Source organism: Brienomyrus brachyistius, chromosome 7 (genome assembly GCF_023856365.1).
Source record: "Brienomyrus brachyistius isolate T26 chromosome 7, BBRACH_0.4, whole genome shotgun sequence".
Taxonomy (NCBI): domain Eukaryota; kingdom Metazoa; phylum Chordata; class Actinopteri; order Osteoglossiformes; family Mormyridae; genus Brienomyrus; species Brienomyrus brachyistius.
This window is the reverse complement of record NC_064539.1, coordinates 25,008,172-25,024,531: the sequence shown is the minus strand read 5'-3', so window position 1 is coordinate 25,024,531 and position 16,360 is coordinate 25,008,172. Positions and strand designations below refer to the sequence as shown.

Below are 16,360 nucleotides of genomic sequence, written 5' to 3'. Positions count from 1 at the left end.
TTGACGTGTCATACATTGGGGCTCTGTATCACTAAAAGAGCAATTAGATTTGTGAAAAAACAATATTATGTAGGGCTACTTTAAACGATTCATATATTTTCAGCTTCCATTGGGGAAAAACATTCAGCTAGCCAGGGAATTCCGATCCAAAAATACAGTAATGATTCTCTGGGGAGTTTGTTTCCCAGAGCACAAACAAGTCAAGCATGTGGGTTTTTTTTTTTACAGATGTATTCAAGCAGGGGCGGCACGGTGGTTAGCACTGTTGCCTCACACCTCTGGGACCCGGGTTCGAGTCTCCGCCTGGGTCACATGTGTGTGGAGTTTGCATGTTCTTCCCATGTCGTCGTGGGGTTTCCTCCGGGTACTCCGGTTTACCCCCACAGTCCAAAAACATGCTGAGGCTAATTGGACTTGCTAAATTGCCCGTAGGAATGCATGTGAGAGTGAATGGTGTGTGTGTGCCCTGCGATGGGCTGGCCCCCCATCCTGGGTTGTTCCCAGCCTCGTGCCCATTGCTTCCGGGATAGGCTCCGGACCCCCCGTGACCCAGTAGGATAAGCGGTTTGGAAAATGGATGGATGGATGGATGTATTCAAGCAATTAAAACCCCTATTAGGTGGCCAAGGGCCGTTGGACTGGACCAAAATAATTCCTGTTCAAACCCTTAATTTATGTTATATTTAAAAGTTTATCATTTTTTTTGAATGAAGGTGCCTTGAGGGGAAAACCCAGACATAAATCTGCCAATTCATGTGGATGGTGCAGGAAGGTGCTGGATCAGGATAACAGCCTGATTTAAACAGAACCCTACCCAGAGCCCCTCCTCGTGGCCCAAGCACCACCTGCCCTGCAGCCCAGCCTCAGCTGCCCTGAACCTCCCAGCCAGCTCAGCCCGGGTGCTTTACTGCAACTCGAAATTCAAAACACAGTCTGGCCTTTAGAAACAGGACTCTGAGCAAACACTTTCAAGGACACTCAAGGCCTGCCAATGCCAGATAACCCAAGGCTGGCTAGCATTTTATAAAGCTTGGGGCAGTACTTGGAAATCCAGTGATTTAAGATGAAAATGTAAACACGTATACCTTAAAACTGGCTTCTCCATGCATCAGACGTCCCCACAACGAGTCAAATCGTTCCCCAGTTTACTAAACCCCAGTTTAGTGCAGGGTGGAGCTCTGTCCGGTCCCCCCTCCCCCCAACAATGACCGTGGCAAAAGCAGGACCCTCACTCTGGGTGTTTGAACATTAGGGAGCACGGAAGGAGATGCTGAGAAGATGCCAAGGACTCCCTGTGTACATGTATGGTAACAAATGGAATGTGTACATTAGATATGACCATGCTTATAATTGATCACGAGGCAGAAAACAGAACTTGATTGGCTAGTTTTGGAGAAGACGCCCTCAAAGGATCGACCTCAAAGGCTTCCATGGTGTTTAATAACCAAGATCCTAAAAGGGGCTCTGCGGTTAGACCTAAATCACATGATATAACTTAAGCGAACTTCTAGTAGTACATGCATTCCTGCTTACTCACAGCCCCAGGAATGTAGCTTCTGATAATCTTGACAGGAAGAGAGCTGGAAGAGCTGGAAGCGGAGGGGGGGGGGATGTGGGAGGTTGCTGTTCAGCTGCATCACACGTTCCAAAGAGCCGAGGAAAGGCCCAGTGTCACCTTGTCCGAACTTTGAGGCAGAACTCGGGGTATGATTGTGGTCACCTCAAGCTCACGGTGACCAGCTGGCCAGTGGGATGGGGGTCGTACACATAAACCCCAAAGACTACATTTCAGTCTTGACCCTCCACCTGCACTTATGAGGCTGTTCTGTACCCTTAATGTTTGCGTTTGTGTTTAGAAGGATCTGAAAAAACATAAATCCAAGGCAGACTGTGTAGTACAAATACTATATCCTTTATTTAAATATTATACAGCTTTGAAAACATATTTACAGAAACTATTTTTGCATTTTTTTTCTACCGTAGACAAAGGTGTCTCTCTGGTACAAAACCGACAGACATCAGCCGCAGAAGGGGGGGGGGGGGGGGGGGGGGGGCAGAGCTGCAGCAGTGCCTGCAGAGAGTCTTTAGAGGGCGCCAGTGAGCAGCACCCCACTGCCATACCCAGGGCACACCAGGCCGACCGCGCGCGAGGGCACGGGAGGACGAAGCTGGTTTTCCAGGATTTTAAGGCCAACGTGTTCAGCTTGGGATTGCGCCATGGCCAACCCGCCCCCCCATCCAAAATCCCCATAGTCTGTAGGGGCAGTGCCCCTCGCAAACAGGGGCAGGCTGAAAATGGCCTCTGGGTCATTCTAATTAAAGGATTATTGATGGTCAGCAACAGTTAAATTTGCCATCATATTACATGGACCAGACCTGCTGCCTGCTGCTCAATTTTAAAGAATAGATGAATTGAAGGAAAAAAAACAAAAAGTGACCCAATTTCGTATTGGGCGGCCAGACAGCGGGACGGGTGAGGAGTCACACCCATGTCACAACCCTCTACGGCGGCGTTTCCCACTCCGGTCCCTCAGGGACCCACAGTCGGTCCACATTTTTGCTCCCTCCGAGCTCCCTGCCAGACAGCTCACGGGAGGGAGCAAAAACACGGACTCTCTGTGGGTCTGGGTACTGGACTGGGAAACGCTGCTCTATGGCTTTCCCATTTTGGCCTCATTTAGGATTTTTCCGGACTGCTCTGCCTGTACACCGTATTAAGTCAAGAATACAAAGGCCACGCAGATCAGATAACAATAATAACATTTCCAAAAATAAACAGCCGGACATACAAAACATCACCACCAATCTTATTTATGGTGTAGGGAGATCAAATAATAATAATTAAAAAAAAAGTAAACAGTTGGGAGGGGGGAAGTGACAAAGCAGCTGTGAGTCATCACACAATAGTATACAGCACACGGGGAGGGGGGGCATGGGTTTAAGATTTACGACACAGTGACACACGTCACACACAGATGACAGACTTCCTCATTTTTGCTTATGCATATTGCTAGGCTACTCGTACTGACAGACAGTCGTATAGGACGCGATCCACAAAGCCAGTGCATTAGAAGAAAAGGAAAAGTTCATATTACAGTATTGCTTGACATTTTAAATCGAATTCATCGCGGAAACAGGGTGGGCGTCTCTTTGGTGCACCTGCGTCGTCATGTGACACGTTAGCCGATGAATGGGAACCACATTTCGCCTGACACCAAACCAGGTCTGGCCAGATTCTTTGAGACAAACCCCCCCCACTCATCACAGCAAGGTTCTTGTTGGTGGAATTAATGCTCACACCTCTCCCCCCCCTATGCCAATCAGCCAATCGCTACATCGACCTGCTTCAGGGAGCAGGCATCTGTCAGACTGGCCAAAAGGCATAACCCACTATCTCACGAGGTCGAGAGAAATGGGACGTGGGCATAGAGAAGCTACTTAGCAACATGAGTGGCAGGAAATGGCGATTAGCATTGTGTGTGAGTATCACACACGCGTGTGTAAGGGGGACAGCAGTACACCGAACAAAGTGGCCACTTCTGTGCACTGAAAAAAACCTATACACACACACACACACACACACACACACACACACACACACACACACACACACACACACACACACACACACACACACACACACACACACACTGAGCTCTCCTCGTCGCGGATCATGCACATCACCATTCAATTAAATTAGGAAACAGAAACTCCATAGTGAAACATACAAAGAGCAAGAGTCCACAGCAAACACACATACAACCCCCACCCCGTGTGAAACCTGAGGGAAACGATCGAGCCTGAAATACCGCGTGACCGACAGGTAGCTCCGCCCCACCTCGACGAGCTGTCCACGTCCATTTTGTTCATTCGGCGTGGCAAAAGACTGATACTAAACATATAGTGCTTTTTTCAGTCACACCTGTTTTCAGCACGTTTAGCCACAAGCGTTCACAAATGCATTAACCTTGTGCGTTGCGCTTTTTCAACCACGCATAACAGCACGCCCCATACTGGACAGAAGACAGAAATTATGTGCTACACAGGCTCCCAGCGGCCTCAACGCCTCAAATCACCAGGAAACATGGTGGGGGCGGATGAGAAGGGACTGGATACCTTGTACAGTCCTTGGGTGAGTGGCATTTGCGTGCGTTCGTACTAAATCTGAACATAACAACAATAATAGCAATAATAATAATAAAATAAACTTCCCTTTCTACACATGGTGTAGGATTCAAAATGCTCCTACCCCTGAATTGTAGTACATGTACAATAGCTGAACGAGTCCTTTTCTCTTAAAATCCCATCACGTTATGATTAAAGACATTATATACAGCATTGAAAAAATATTTCAAAAACCAACACACTTAAATACACTCAGACAGAACTCTGCTCGGATACGGGGGCGTGGCCTCTGACAGGCGTAACCTAGCTGAGCCAATAGGTGTGAGCTGCCTATCAGCAGCTCTCTGATAGGATGACCTCACCTGGCCAAAGCTTCCCTCCTTACCACGTGTCACACCACTTAACTTCACCATCTCAACTGCAGCAAACACACCCCCCCCCCCCCATACTTTGAGGACGTCCCCCGCGGGGTCACAGCGGCCACCAAGCCGTGGGTACATTCGACTGATGCCCCCCAGGGGCCTTCTAACTCCCCCTTCACACCACACGCTGCCCTCCAACCCCTCAGTGACCAGACGACGCCAAAACAAACAGCTACCCCCCCCCAGCCCAAAACACTCGTTTTCACCACCTTAACAGCAAGTTTCAATGTTTTACCACTGTTTTATTAAGACGACATTTGACAGAACGTCAAATCCAGCCCTAAGTCTCGCTGTGATTGGACGATCAGGGCACATGCTACAGTCAATGTCACAGTTAGCTCGTGATAGGATGGACACAGATTTCATGATTCTTTGATGATGAGGACGCACACAAGGGGGTGGGAAAAGGTACCAGGTATGGGGGGAGGGCGTTGGACTAGCTGCAAAGTTCCTTCCTCCGACAGCAGCAAACGGCACGACAAAATGGCGTGCAGACCGAAGAGGGGCCGGGCCACCCTTCCCACAGAGCACTAGTCCGTGTACTCGGCCACAATAGAGAGCAGGACGTGATGTCATCCGGCTTCCCCCCTGCAGGACAAATAAATGGAGGAGAGAAGAAAGTCATAAGGGAAACGGAATCAGGGACCTGTGTTAACGAGGAGCCGTCCGGTCACCCGCAGGATCAGCCTTGTGGGAAGCATCACAACTGCAGACCGTTGCCTAGCAATCTCAAGCCCACCTTAAAGCCCCGAGGGCCAGAATAAGCCCATCCCTTAAATAATGAAGTGAGCAGAAGGGCCATCCTGGAGAGACTCACCCCTCACATTAAGCCCGTTGTCACACGCAAACTGTGCAAAAGGCGACATGTAGTTGGGGTCGTAAGCCAGCTGGTGGGCTTGCTCCGCGATGCTCCGCGCCGTCTGCTGGACGCTCTCGTAGTTCGCGTTTCTGCGGACAAAAGGGGGGGCCATAAACACGTGCCGGCCAGAGACCGCGTTTCCCGGGCCGAAGCGAGAGATGCCGGGCCGAACCTTCAGCTTCTTCAGCTCCTGCAGGATCATATAGTCGGGCATGTTGTCGAAGAGGCCGTCCGTGGCGGTCAGGATGATGTCGCCAAGCTGGACGTCAAACGACGAGCTGTCGGCCGCCTCGGGACTGTTGGGAGGCAAAGAGGCGGACGCTGTGAGCAGGGCTGTCCCACCTCTACTGCTGCTAGCGCCGAGGATGCTGAGGATAATCCCTACGCTATTAGCCTCTCGCTATCAGACTGAAGGAGCCCATCGGATTGGGCTGTTACTGGCCGCTCTGTGGCTACAAGGCCGTCTGCCAGACCGAAGGTTTCATGTTGTTAACCAATCAAAAGGAGATTTAAAGCAAATTAGGGTAACAGAACTCCCTGCCCACCAGGAGGCGCTGTAAGCCATGAGAAAGAGCAGGACCGTGGTTTAATGCACAATAAACACTAAAGCCTTAATGAAGGACCCTATGTGGCTGTAGGGATACAAGCTGCAGATAGGCACATGGGGAAGGACACTTATTATTACCCTACCCCCAGCCTGCCAGTGCTGGGGGGCAGCAGGGGACAGACTATAAACCATTTAAAAGGCCATGATGAATTTAGTATGCACACCCCTTAAAAATACTGGATATGAATCAGGAGCACATGGAAAAGATCCTCTGGCATTGGTCAACTTGGGAGGCACCCCAGTCCCACCCCTCAATGGAATTTGGCGCCCAGCTTGGGTGTCAAGCTATTACCCCCCCCCCCCAACCCACCACAACTCCCTCATGTAACCAGATAACGTAGCTGGCAGATGACAGGGATACGTCAAACCGACTAGGGGGCAATGATGTCACGAACACCGGCCTGTGGCCAAACGCAGGGGCGAGAGGGAGGGAGAAGCAGGCCAGGCCAAATAAACAGGGTCAAAGTTCACAGTGGGGGGGGGGGGCAGTTACGGTCCACCATGCATGTTTTTCTGCGTTTCGGCGAAGCAGCAGCCTGACCTGTCGCTGAGGACGGCCCCCTCGGCGCCGGGGGGCGCGATGGAGAGCTGGAACGGCGTGTTGAAGTAATGCTGCTGCTCATCCGAGCGGTGCACCACCTCGCCCCCCCGCACCACTAGAAAACCCGAGTCGCCCAGGTTGGCCGTGTGCAGCCGGTGCCTCTGCCGGTCCAGGACCACGATACAGGCCGTGCTGCTGCCTGCAGAGGGAGGAAGAGTGAGGCAGCTCAGGGGGCGGGGCATCTGCCTCTGGCCAAAAGCCCGCCCCCCGCAAGCCCCAGCCAATCACACTCCACGCTTATGAATAAGTGAGCATATAAAAAAAAAAGGCTGAAATATCACAAAATTAAACATATGGAAACTTCAATACGCATCAATATCGGGAAGCATTATGTACAACTAATTATTTTCCAGTTACATCAAGAAACTTCTGAACAGTACTGCTTATAGATTAAATGCATAATTTATAAACGGCTCCAAGCACAGATCTCACAACATATATAAAAACCTCCGGCATTCAATAACAAACCATCCCCGAGGGGGGGGCGGTTTGCTGGTGTTTATGCAAAACTACACCATGGCAGCTTGATTACCGACAGCTCTTAGGACCTGTAATGAGCTTCAAGGTCCCCACCCCCAAGGCCACCCTTCACATTGGTGGTAAGGGGTGAAGGGGTCAGGGGAAGGAGAGGCTCAGGTTGCTGCCCACTTGTGACCAAGAAAGAATTCGACCTTTTGGATGCTGGGCATAAAGTGGGGTGGGTGGGGCTGGGTGCAGCGCAGGGCACACGCAGAACCTCAAAATATCTCTGCGTACGTAAATAGCGCTGAACTTTCCACTGGGACACAGACTTCTCGCCAGCTCTAGGTCGGTCTCTCGGTCGCTTGCGCTCTCTGGCAGCTTGCGCCGTTACGTCTGGGCAGGCTGGGGGGAAGGGTGGGGGGTTGGCAGAGTGGCCAGCCAAATTAACCACGGAAATCAATGTTTCTCCTCAGTTTTAACGAGGCAAGTACTTATTACGCTAAGAAGACAGGTTGCAGGTACGTGGGCTCGTGTGTAGAAAGAACACCCTCCTGAATTTAGAGAAATCTGGTTTTAAAAGGTGAAAGGTCAGGGAAACAGGAGGGAAAGGTGCCAATTCTGAGCACAAACTCGACGCTAACTGGCACTAACTGACATCGCGGCATAAGCAGCGTCTACCACTGAAACCTAAACACGGCAATAAACAGCCATTAGATTCCCTTTGGGGGCAAAGTACAGCAGTGCCCATAAAAAGTGCGTGCCTGAGGAGTGGGGGTCCCCTTCGCACACAAACACCCCCACATTTCCCACGTTGGCCCCCCCTCAGTCCACAGGGCTGTGACTCCTTGATGGCCGAAATACAGTCCGTTACTAAAACACATCGGTGTCCTAACATCTCTAACACACGGAAAATAAAAGCCGAGTTTTAACAATGCGAGTGAAGAGTACATCCATATCACACTGACAGAAACAGCCCCGTCCTGACAGTCCCGTCTATAAATAGTTTATTAATGCAGGACTGGACCCCTTCCAGGCGAGAGGGGGCCTCCCAGAGGTCTCTCTGACTCACGACGCAGTCGCTCTGACTCATTCCTGCAGAACACACTGCGTCTCTCCCCGTGATGGGGGGGCATCTCCCAGCATGCACCACGGTCACAAGGTGACACAGTGTGGACCCGGTGCCCCAGCCTGGGTGAATGATGAAACCGTCACTGGAAATCGGAATCCCAGAGTGTCACCCGGCCCCGCCTGCTGCATTCGGCACTGCTGATCCCTGACCAGTGAGTCAGCAGAGAATAGCTGGCGGAAACGATGCTTCAGCGTCCTGGGGTGTAACATTACAGCAGGCAGTCAGGCATCGCTGCATCACAACAGAGGTGTAACCAGTTCAATCCAGCACAGGAACCAATGGAAAATTGAGTAAACCAGCTTGTTAATTACACAGAACACCACCTCACCCATGGCCCTGAAAACCTTGTTTCTCCTAAGCTACAAGCCCAATTATGCAACAGAAGGCAGCAGTCTGGTGTTGAGGAGGAAGATGGGTCCCATTTTTGGGGGGCAGTACTCACCCAGAAGGGGAACTTTGTTCTGAAGAAGTTCATAGTAGCTGGTGGTGAGGATGCCCACTGGGCTGCTGGGTGTGAATCGGCCCTCCCTCACAAGCCTCTCGCACGTCTTCATCAGGGTCCCCGAGAACTGGGAGGGGTCCACCCCGTAGTCCCGCCAGCCGCCCACACCGTCCGCCACACCTGGGGAGAGACAGAGGCGACGTGTGTCAGCATCTGCGGTTTTCCCTGGCAACCAACAAACCCAGGGGCCTGTGGAGGACAGAGGCACTAACAGCTGGGGTGGGCAAGCGCTCAAACACGCACACACAGATACATGCGCTCGCACTCAGTCATCCTGTATCGTCACGGCCATGGCCTGCTGCCTGCTGTCAATCAAACCTGCACCTTCGACCAATCAGAAAACAGTATCTAGATATACTCTACTAGAGCACCATTTTTCAATCCAGTCCTCAAGGACCCCCCACACTGTCCAAGTTTTTGCTGCCTCCCAGCTCCCTGCCAGACACCACATTTTTGCTGCCACCCAGCCAGTGCAAAAACGTGGGCCGTCTGCGGATCCCTGAGGACCGGATTGGAAACACTGCACTAGGACTTCAGAAAAACCCCAAGCTGAATTACGCACATGAGAGCGTGTGTGGGGGTTACTTTCTAAAGTTAAATGTGACCCAATCTGTAAATAGAAGACATCCAAGGTTCCATGAAGCCGACCAGTAGGTAGAAGATGGATGGATCTTAATGGTGTGATAACAACAGCTCAGCTTCAGCCTTTTGGTGTCTTAGTTCAGTGGCTTACAATCGGTCTTTGTCAGTTGACGTCACACTCGCTATAGCCGCAGTGCATTGTGGGTCGAATCGCCATTATGGATGTATACAGCATTTGCGTGCGGCGTTATCTTTGGTAAGGTGGGACACTGGTGCTGTGTGAGAGGCTGCCATACTAAGTGGAAATGGCAGAAAGGTGGACCACAGCATGAGATTTTTTCGGTTTCCCACTTGTAAATGAGGATACGGACAGCAGGTGGAGGAGGTGTGAGGCGTCGGGTGGCCTGTGTCGCAGCAATGACATGGAAGGAGATCACTGTCAACACGAAAACCCACGCTAGCAAGCTAGCCTCACTACGGAGGGTAGCAGAAATGGGTTAATTTGTTCATGTGTGAATGCTTTTTAAAGACAAACGTAAACAGCAAAACTGTAATGACGCGTTAATCGGTGCATGTATGTGTATATTCCCATGCATGGATTATAAACCGCAATGCTGGATAAGGCTGTCACTGTGTGCTGTGCCCCGACAAACCTTTTAAGCTTAGAATCATTTGCAAGTACGGTTTCTAACATTTCACATGATGTCTGGAAGGATCTGTATAAACTCACTGTATACCGAGCCTGTATTCTGCTTGCCACTTATATTTTATTTTAAATATGACCAATAATGTTCTGTCCAATAACATTTTTGTGGTGTTCTTGACTCTTTTCCTTTCTTAAAACACCTAAATGACTATTGTGTTTCGGTAATGAAAATTGCTTATTACTGATTTACATAAAACATTACACTTTTGTGGAGGAAAAAAAACACTGAATATGAAATATTACGTTTGTTAACGAAATGTGTTTACATCCATGAAACACTGAAAATGGCGATTGGGGTCGTGTCAGACAGTGCAGACATGTGACTGACAAAGACCAATAGGGGCAGCACTGGTGACAGGAGGGCGGAGTCAGCTGGTAATCCCCCTCCCAGACTGAAGGGACACGGGACCCGAGGCAGGGAATTCACTGCAGCATGGGACCACCCCCTGTTTCTGAGTAGGGAGGACACCCCCCCCCAGTTTGGCCAAATGGTCCAGGGGCACGGAGCAAACTACAGGAAGCATATAGCGCACGAGCGGACAGGGGCGGGTAAGAAAAGGGGAAACAGCAGTGAGAGGCTTCGGGTGTCAGCTGCAAGATGCGAGAGCTGCAGGACTGTGACTGCGCGGGGGGGGGGGGGGGGGGGCAATGAGTTCATGTGGCAGGATCGCAACCTGAAGCGGTTTACGGGATGGAAAAAGAGGACATCGGGCCCCGCAAGCACTGGGAATAAACAATGTGGCCCCCTTTTTAAAACCAAGCAGATATTTTTACTCACATTTACGATGCAGCTCCATTCTATGGGCAAAAAAAAGATTTTTTTTTCCCCTAAATTGAGGTAAACCTTCTCAGCCAATGAAAAACAGCTACACTGCCAGGTCAGCCACACATCCAGCCAATCGGGCACTATATAAAATGTGACTATGGGCCAGGGAGCTCCGACGGGGATCATAGGATAAGATCAACTTTATCCATCCCAGGGGAGCTACAGCACCGGACTTTTACATCAAGGATGACGCTTTATGGCCGGGGCTGGGACAACACTGTCTGAGGAAATCCTACAGAAGACTTTGAGAGGGCCTGGTGGTGCAGTGGTGAGCACTGCCACCTCACACCTCTGGGACCCGGGTTCAAATCTCCCCAAGTTATCGTGAGGTTTCCTCTGAGTACTTTGGTTTCTCACCCACACCAATTAATTGGAGTTACCAAATTATAAGTGTGATGGCTTGGTGCCCCCAATTACAGAAGGTTACAGAAAATGGATGGTTGGACTTTCCCGGCAGCCCCCACCCTCCATCCAGCCACCTTTATTGGGGTCCAGGAACAGAAGTCCCTGATGTGCACACAACCCTGAGAAGAGGTGCTGCTTAATTCAGACAGACAAGCTTCCATGTCACAGGACCCAAACAGAAGCGTCCCAGTCTTGTTTACTTGGGGGGGGAGCAGTGGGACGGAATACGGCACCAGGGCGGGGACCGCTACAGGGGACGGAAACACCAGGGAGCGCAGGACAGCCCGCAGCCCTGCTGACAGAGATCCCGTGTGGACAGGAGGGAGGCATAACGGCATGATCTGGTGATCGTCCCGGAAAAGCTGGCAAGAGCTTGCAGGAGGGGGTTGGGGGAGAGAGAGAGAGAATCAAACCCTCCTGCCTTCAGAACGGCATCTTAGGTCAACCTCCCACCCCTTTGCTGTTGGCCAGATATCAGTCCATCAACTTCTTATCGGAAGCCGACGCTGAGGGTAAAAAGAGCCGCATACAAATATCTTCGGAGGAAACCTTTTGAGGGTCGGCGTCGATTCAGCGAATTACCGGCACCCAGAGAACGTCAGCAGGTCCACACTTAACGGCCCAGCATCTGGGATCATGAATATTCAAAGAGGCAGGACAGTCCTAGCCGTGATTTTCCATCCGGGAAGACAATGAACACAGTGTGCCAGCTTTCCTTACGGGAAGCGAGCCGGCGGTGCCCATCATGCCCGTAAACGTTGATAAACACAAAGGACGCCTAGAAGAGCGTCTTTCTACACCAGACCAGAAAGTGGAAGGTCTCACATTACAATGCTGTTTGTCAGCAACAATTTATTTTAAAGCCAAGAGGGCACAAGTGACCTTCAAAGAGGGCACCCCCGGATGTACCATATTTACAAACCCCACGCTATATCAGAGGTCAGAAAAAGGACACAGCCTTTGCAAAGTGACCTGTGATTCAGCATAACAGCTATTTAAAACATCCATAAATTTCATTTCCTTAAGTATTAGTCTAGCAATGAGAGACTTCCACACCTTTACACCTCACAGCCAGGAAGTCATGCCAACATTGTTATAAGCTGGAGGTTTTCATCGATCCCCAAAGCATTTAGAGAATGGAAGTCTGAGAGTGATGGATGATAACTCCAATTATGAGCCTCAGTATCCGGTCACAGTATCCGGTGTGACGTGGGCTTCAACGTCAGACCTAATCAGGCCACTGGACTTAGCCGAACACGTCTGCTTGATTAGGAAAAGGGCAGCAGCCAACAACGACACATCTACAACATCTGAATGCCACCCATAGGAACAGGTAAGATGCTGTAACTTCTCCACGAAGATCCAAAGCATTTCAGAGATACTTCTCTGGTAGCAAAGAGGAAATCCCAATCGCTATAACATCCAAACAATAACAGACTCGCTGAAAATTAAGTGGTAAGTGCGAGTCTGGCACCGGCCATCAGCTGGAGAAAGAGCAAGAAGAACCATTCCAGACCTCAGGCGTACAAAAAAAAGGGAGTTTGAAACAATTTCACACCACCCCCCCCCGCCCCGTCTACTCGCCGAAGCAAGCCAGCAGTGACACGCATGAAGCGGAAATAAGCGGGACGAACGGGACGCAATGCAGACCAGGGGGAGGAAAACCAGCTCCGTGATGCTGATGTGGGACACGCAGAAACAACGCGCAATGTGTCGCTGCATTGGATCATGTACTGGATGGGCTGGTCATGTGATTAAAATGTGGGGGGGGCGGGGGCAGGGGCTGAGCGTTTAAGCACGACAGGAGATTAAAAGCAAAGAATCGTAGCATGTAGCGATGCAGTAGAACACTGGGTGGGGGTAGTGCACCTGTGGCACACACAAAAATGGTTTACCTCAGTGAAGAGAGTAATATTAATACCCTGCCTTGCTCTTAAAGGCCGTTAAAGTCTAGGTCACATTGACGATCGCAGAGCACACATGCTTTACGGAGCAGGTTTGCATAATGCTGACTACGACATTAAAAAAATATTTTACAGAAAACCGTAACTTGCGTGCTTAGGCCTTGGTTAGCATCTTGAGAAATCATGGCATATAACGTCAGCATCGTGTACCTGATACAAAGTCTTATCTGCCAGCCAGTTCAGAAAATAACTCATGCCACAGTTCTAGGTTCACCATGCAAAGATGTCTGACGTACAGGGAGCATTTTGTAATTATGGCAGATATCAGAAGGAAAATAGGTGCTTGTGGATTATCTGCAACGGTCAACATAAGCTATCAGACCACAAGTCCGAGTCCCAGAAGGACACAGACAGCTCACTGACCGGTCGATCACTCTTCTTCATACGAGAACATGCTGTGCTTCCATATGTAAATAATTGCCTGCCACAGAAAGGCACATGGATTGCGTTTCAAAGCAATCAATACACTGGGCAGTACTTCTACAGCCCTGGTTAATACTACTGTATTTATTTAAAAAGAATAATAACTAGTGTGATGGCAATTGCACATTCTGAAGTGACACGGTGATTTCCATTAACGAAGGATCTGTGGTCATCTAGGAGGGTGGAGGAAAGACCCCGATCAACTGCCTTCAATACCCGAACAGTTCCAAAAATTATCTTAATTTCATCTGCACTGAGAGCCGATGCCGAAATGATTTACTCAATATGAGATTAAGAAACAAGCTATAGGCCCGATTTATTAAATCGATTGCCAATTAATGCATATCCGAAATCACATTCGGCTTTTCACAGAAACTAGTATCCTGCCGATGAGGCACTTCGCCGGAGACATGAAGCAGGCGTGTGCAGGATATTTGAAGGGCACAGCGTTTCCCTTCCGTCTAAGAAACGTGGTTTATTCTGACAACATGGCTGCCTCCACGATCGTCCATCCTGACCTTTAAACGGCTGGAGCCGCAAGGATCGTTTACCGATCACTGCAGAAAAATATTAGAAATTCCACACAAAAATACAAAAGAAGGGAGATCAAAATGTTTCCGGGTGACTATGATCAATTAGGGGACAAAAATCCGCCTTAAGGCTGTTGACAATACACACAAAAGCATATGAAGCATTTTGCCGATAACAGTTGAACCAAAATTATCGTTAAGAAGCAAAGCGTAGATCCTGCTTAACCTCGTACAATACGACTTAAATAAGCACACATTTCATTTTTTTTATTTGTTTGTCCGATTGCACAGAAATGTACGTGAAGCTGTCGTGAATGGTTTTTCTAGGTAAAAGGTCGCTGGTACTGATCAGCAGGTTAGTTGTCGGGCAAAAACATCACGCCTCTTTCTCTTGAGGCCACCCAGAATTACAGATCAGTCGACTCGGAGAGGGCAGCAGGTACAGTGACATGAGGGCAGATGCGCAAATCTTCGTGGTGCATCCGTGCAAACACGGCCATCCGAGAACAAGGGAAAGGAGCGAAGGGGACGGAGACAATACGCTGCCTGCTGGCTGCCTGGCACACTATTACCACGTGTTGACATATACATCGGATGCAGCCGGGGGCGCTGACCGACAAACGCCGCCGATCAGACAGTCCCACCAGCAGCAGCACTCCATGCAAACCCGCACTCACCCAAAACGTCGGCCGATCTGTGCCGGGCTATAAAGCAGGCGTCGTCCCCGTAGCACATGCCTTTCTTCAAGATCCCCTTGCGAAAGTCCTTCCCGAAGCCGCAGCTCGCCGTCACTAGGCTGTAATCCCGGCTATCGGTTTGAGAAAGTCCGCCCAGGACAGCCCTGGCAACCAGTCTGCCATAGGAAAGTACGGAGATCATCCCCCAAAAGCAGGCACCCACCCCACCTACCAGCCCCAACGCTCACCCTACCCCCGCGTCCTGCCTCGGTCTACTTCTCAGCCGAAGCGCATTCGCCTCCCCAAAGATTAACAAGCAGTTAATAGCGCCAAGGTCGTCGCCGCAGCGGGGAAACACGTCAGCGTCTCTTTTCCTGCTTTGGAGTGCAGATCGTTCCCGATGCCGGCCACGCTTTCAGGTCTCCACGATCCCGGCCCCTGGCGTCTGCGCCATCGCTCCCAGCCGAACGCTTTCTCACGCAGGACTCGCGAACAGCCGGGTTTCTCGGCGATGTAGTGAAATACTATGGCCCCCGCCTCTGAGATCTTGTGACTCCTCCCTTGACGTCATTAGCTGTTATATACACGCAATCGGTGGTTTCCTTAAAAGGCCCAGTCATCGCGGCTGCATGAGGGTTCGTGCAAGTCCACGCTTTACGTAATAAAGGACGCAAATTCCGTCTGTGGCCAGAAATGTAACCGAATGCATCCTGAGACGGCACTTATTTTTGCACAGACGTGCATTGCACGAATGCAAGCTGCATACAGTAATGGGCTGAACGCGCAGCAGATTGCATGCGCGCTACAGTTTCAGTTAGACGTGTGCCGTCACGGGGACTTTAGAAAGTCAACACGAAATGTCTTGGAAATGTTTTAAAGGGAACCGGAAAGTGCGAAAGTAACTGAAATAGAAAAGTAACACGCCTCAATCCTGCGATTATAATGTATTTTAAATTATCTTCACTGACCATCCTTTTTTTTTTAAAAAATAAAAAATTCTATGGAAATGTCCGGGTATCTTGTAAGACTTCCCGAGAAACATACCCCACGCACACACTTGATTTAACCAGGCTGCGTATTTATTATTTTTATTAAAGCAACATTAAAGTCTAGCTTCCCTTTTAATGCTGTATTCCAGTGAGAAGTATTGGTTATTCTAGTGCTGATCGAACAAAAAACTACAGCGTTCCACATTTCACAAATGATTGACATCATGGCGACCTCCGAAAGTTTTGGAGGACACACATGTGTCCCAGGTGTCCGTTGTCTCTCCGGAGTGGCGAACCAGGAAACTGACGCCATTTGGGCTCTCACACTACAATGGCACAGCAACAAACAAGCCTACTTTTGAGCCATGATGGCCAATCAATGTGTCTGTTTCCTTCCGTAACAGTATGTACTTAAATTATTATTCAACAAAATATAAATATACAGCATTAATAAATATACAGTATGCGTCATATATGTGTAATTACACTAGCATACGCTCCTGTAAATCGGAAAATAATTAAATTAGATTAATTCACCGTAATCCCAGAAT

General features: G+C 49.7%; 1 protein-coding gene across 1 annotated transcript; it reads right to left on the bottom strand.

The window, feature by feature from the left end:
* Positions 1 to 1,891: 1,891 nt before the first annotated feature.
* Positions 1,892 to 15,544, bottom strand: LOC125745667 (protein phosphatase PTC7 homolog). Its single transcript, XM_049018711.1, is given in 6 exon segments — positions 1,892 to 5,112; positions 5,115 to 5,135; positions 5,365 to 5,702; positions 6,555 to 6,753; positions 8,648 to 8,827; positions 14,821 to 15,544. Coding segments are annotated over 6 exon segments (975 nt in total). The 5' UTR covers positions 15,023 to 15,544; the 3' UTR covers positions 1,892 to 5,077.
* Positions 15,545 to 16,360: the final 816 nt, after the last annotated feature.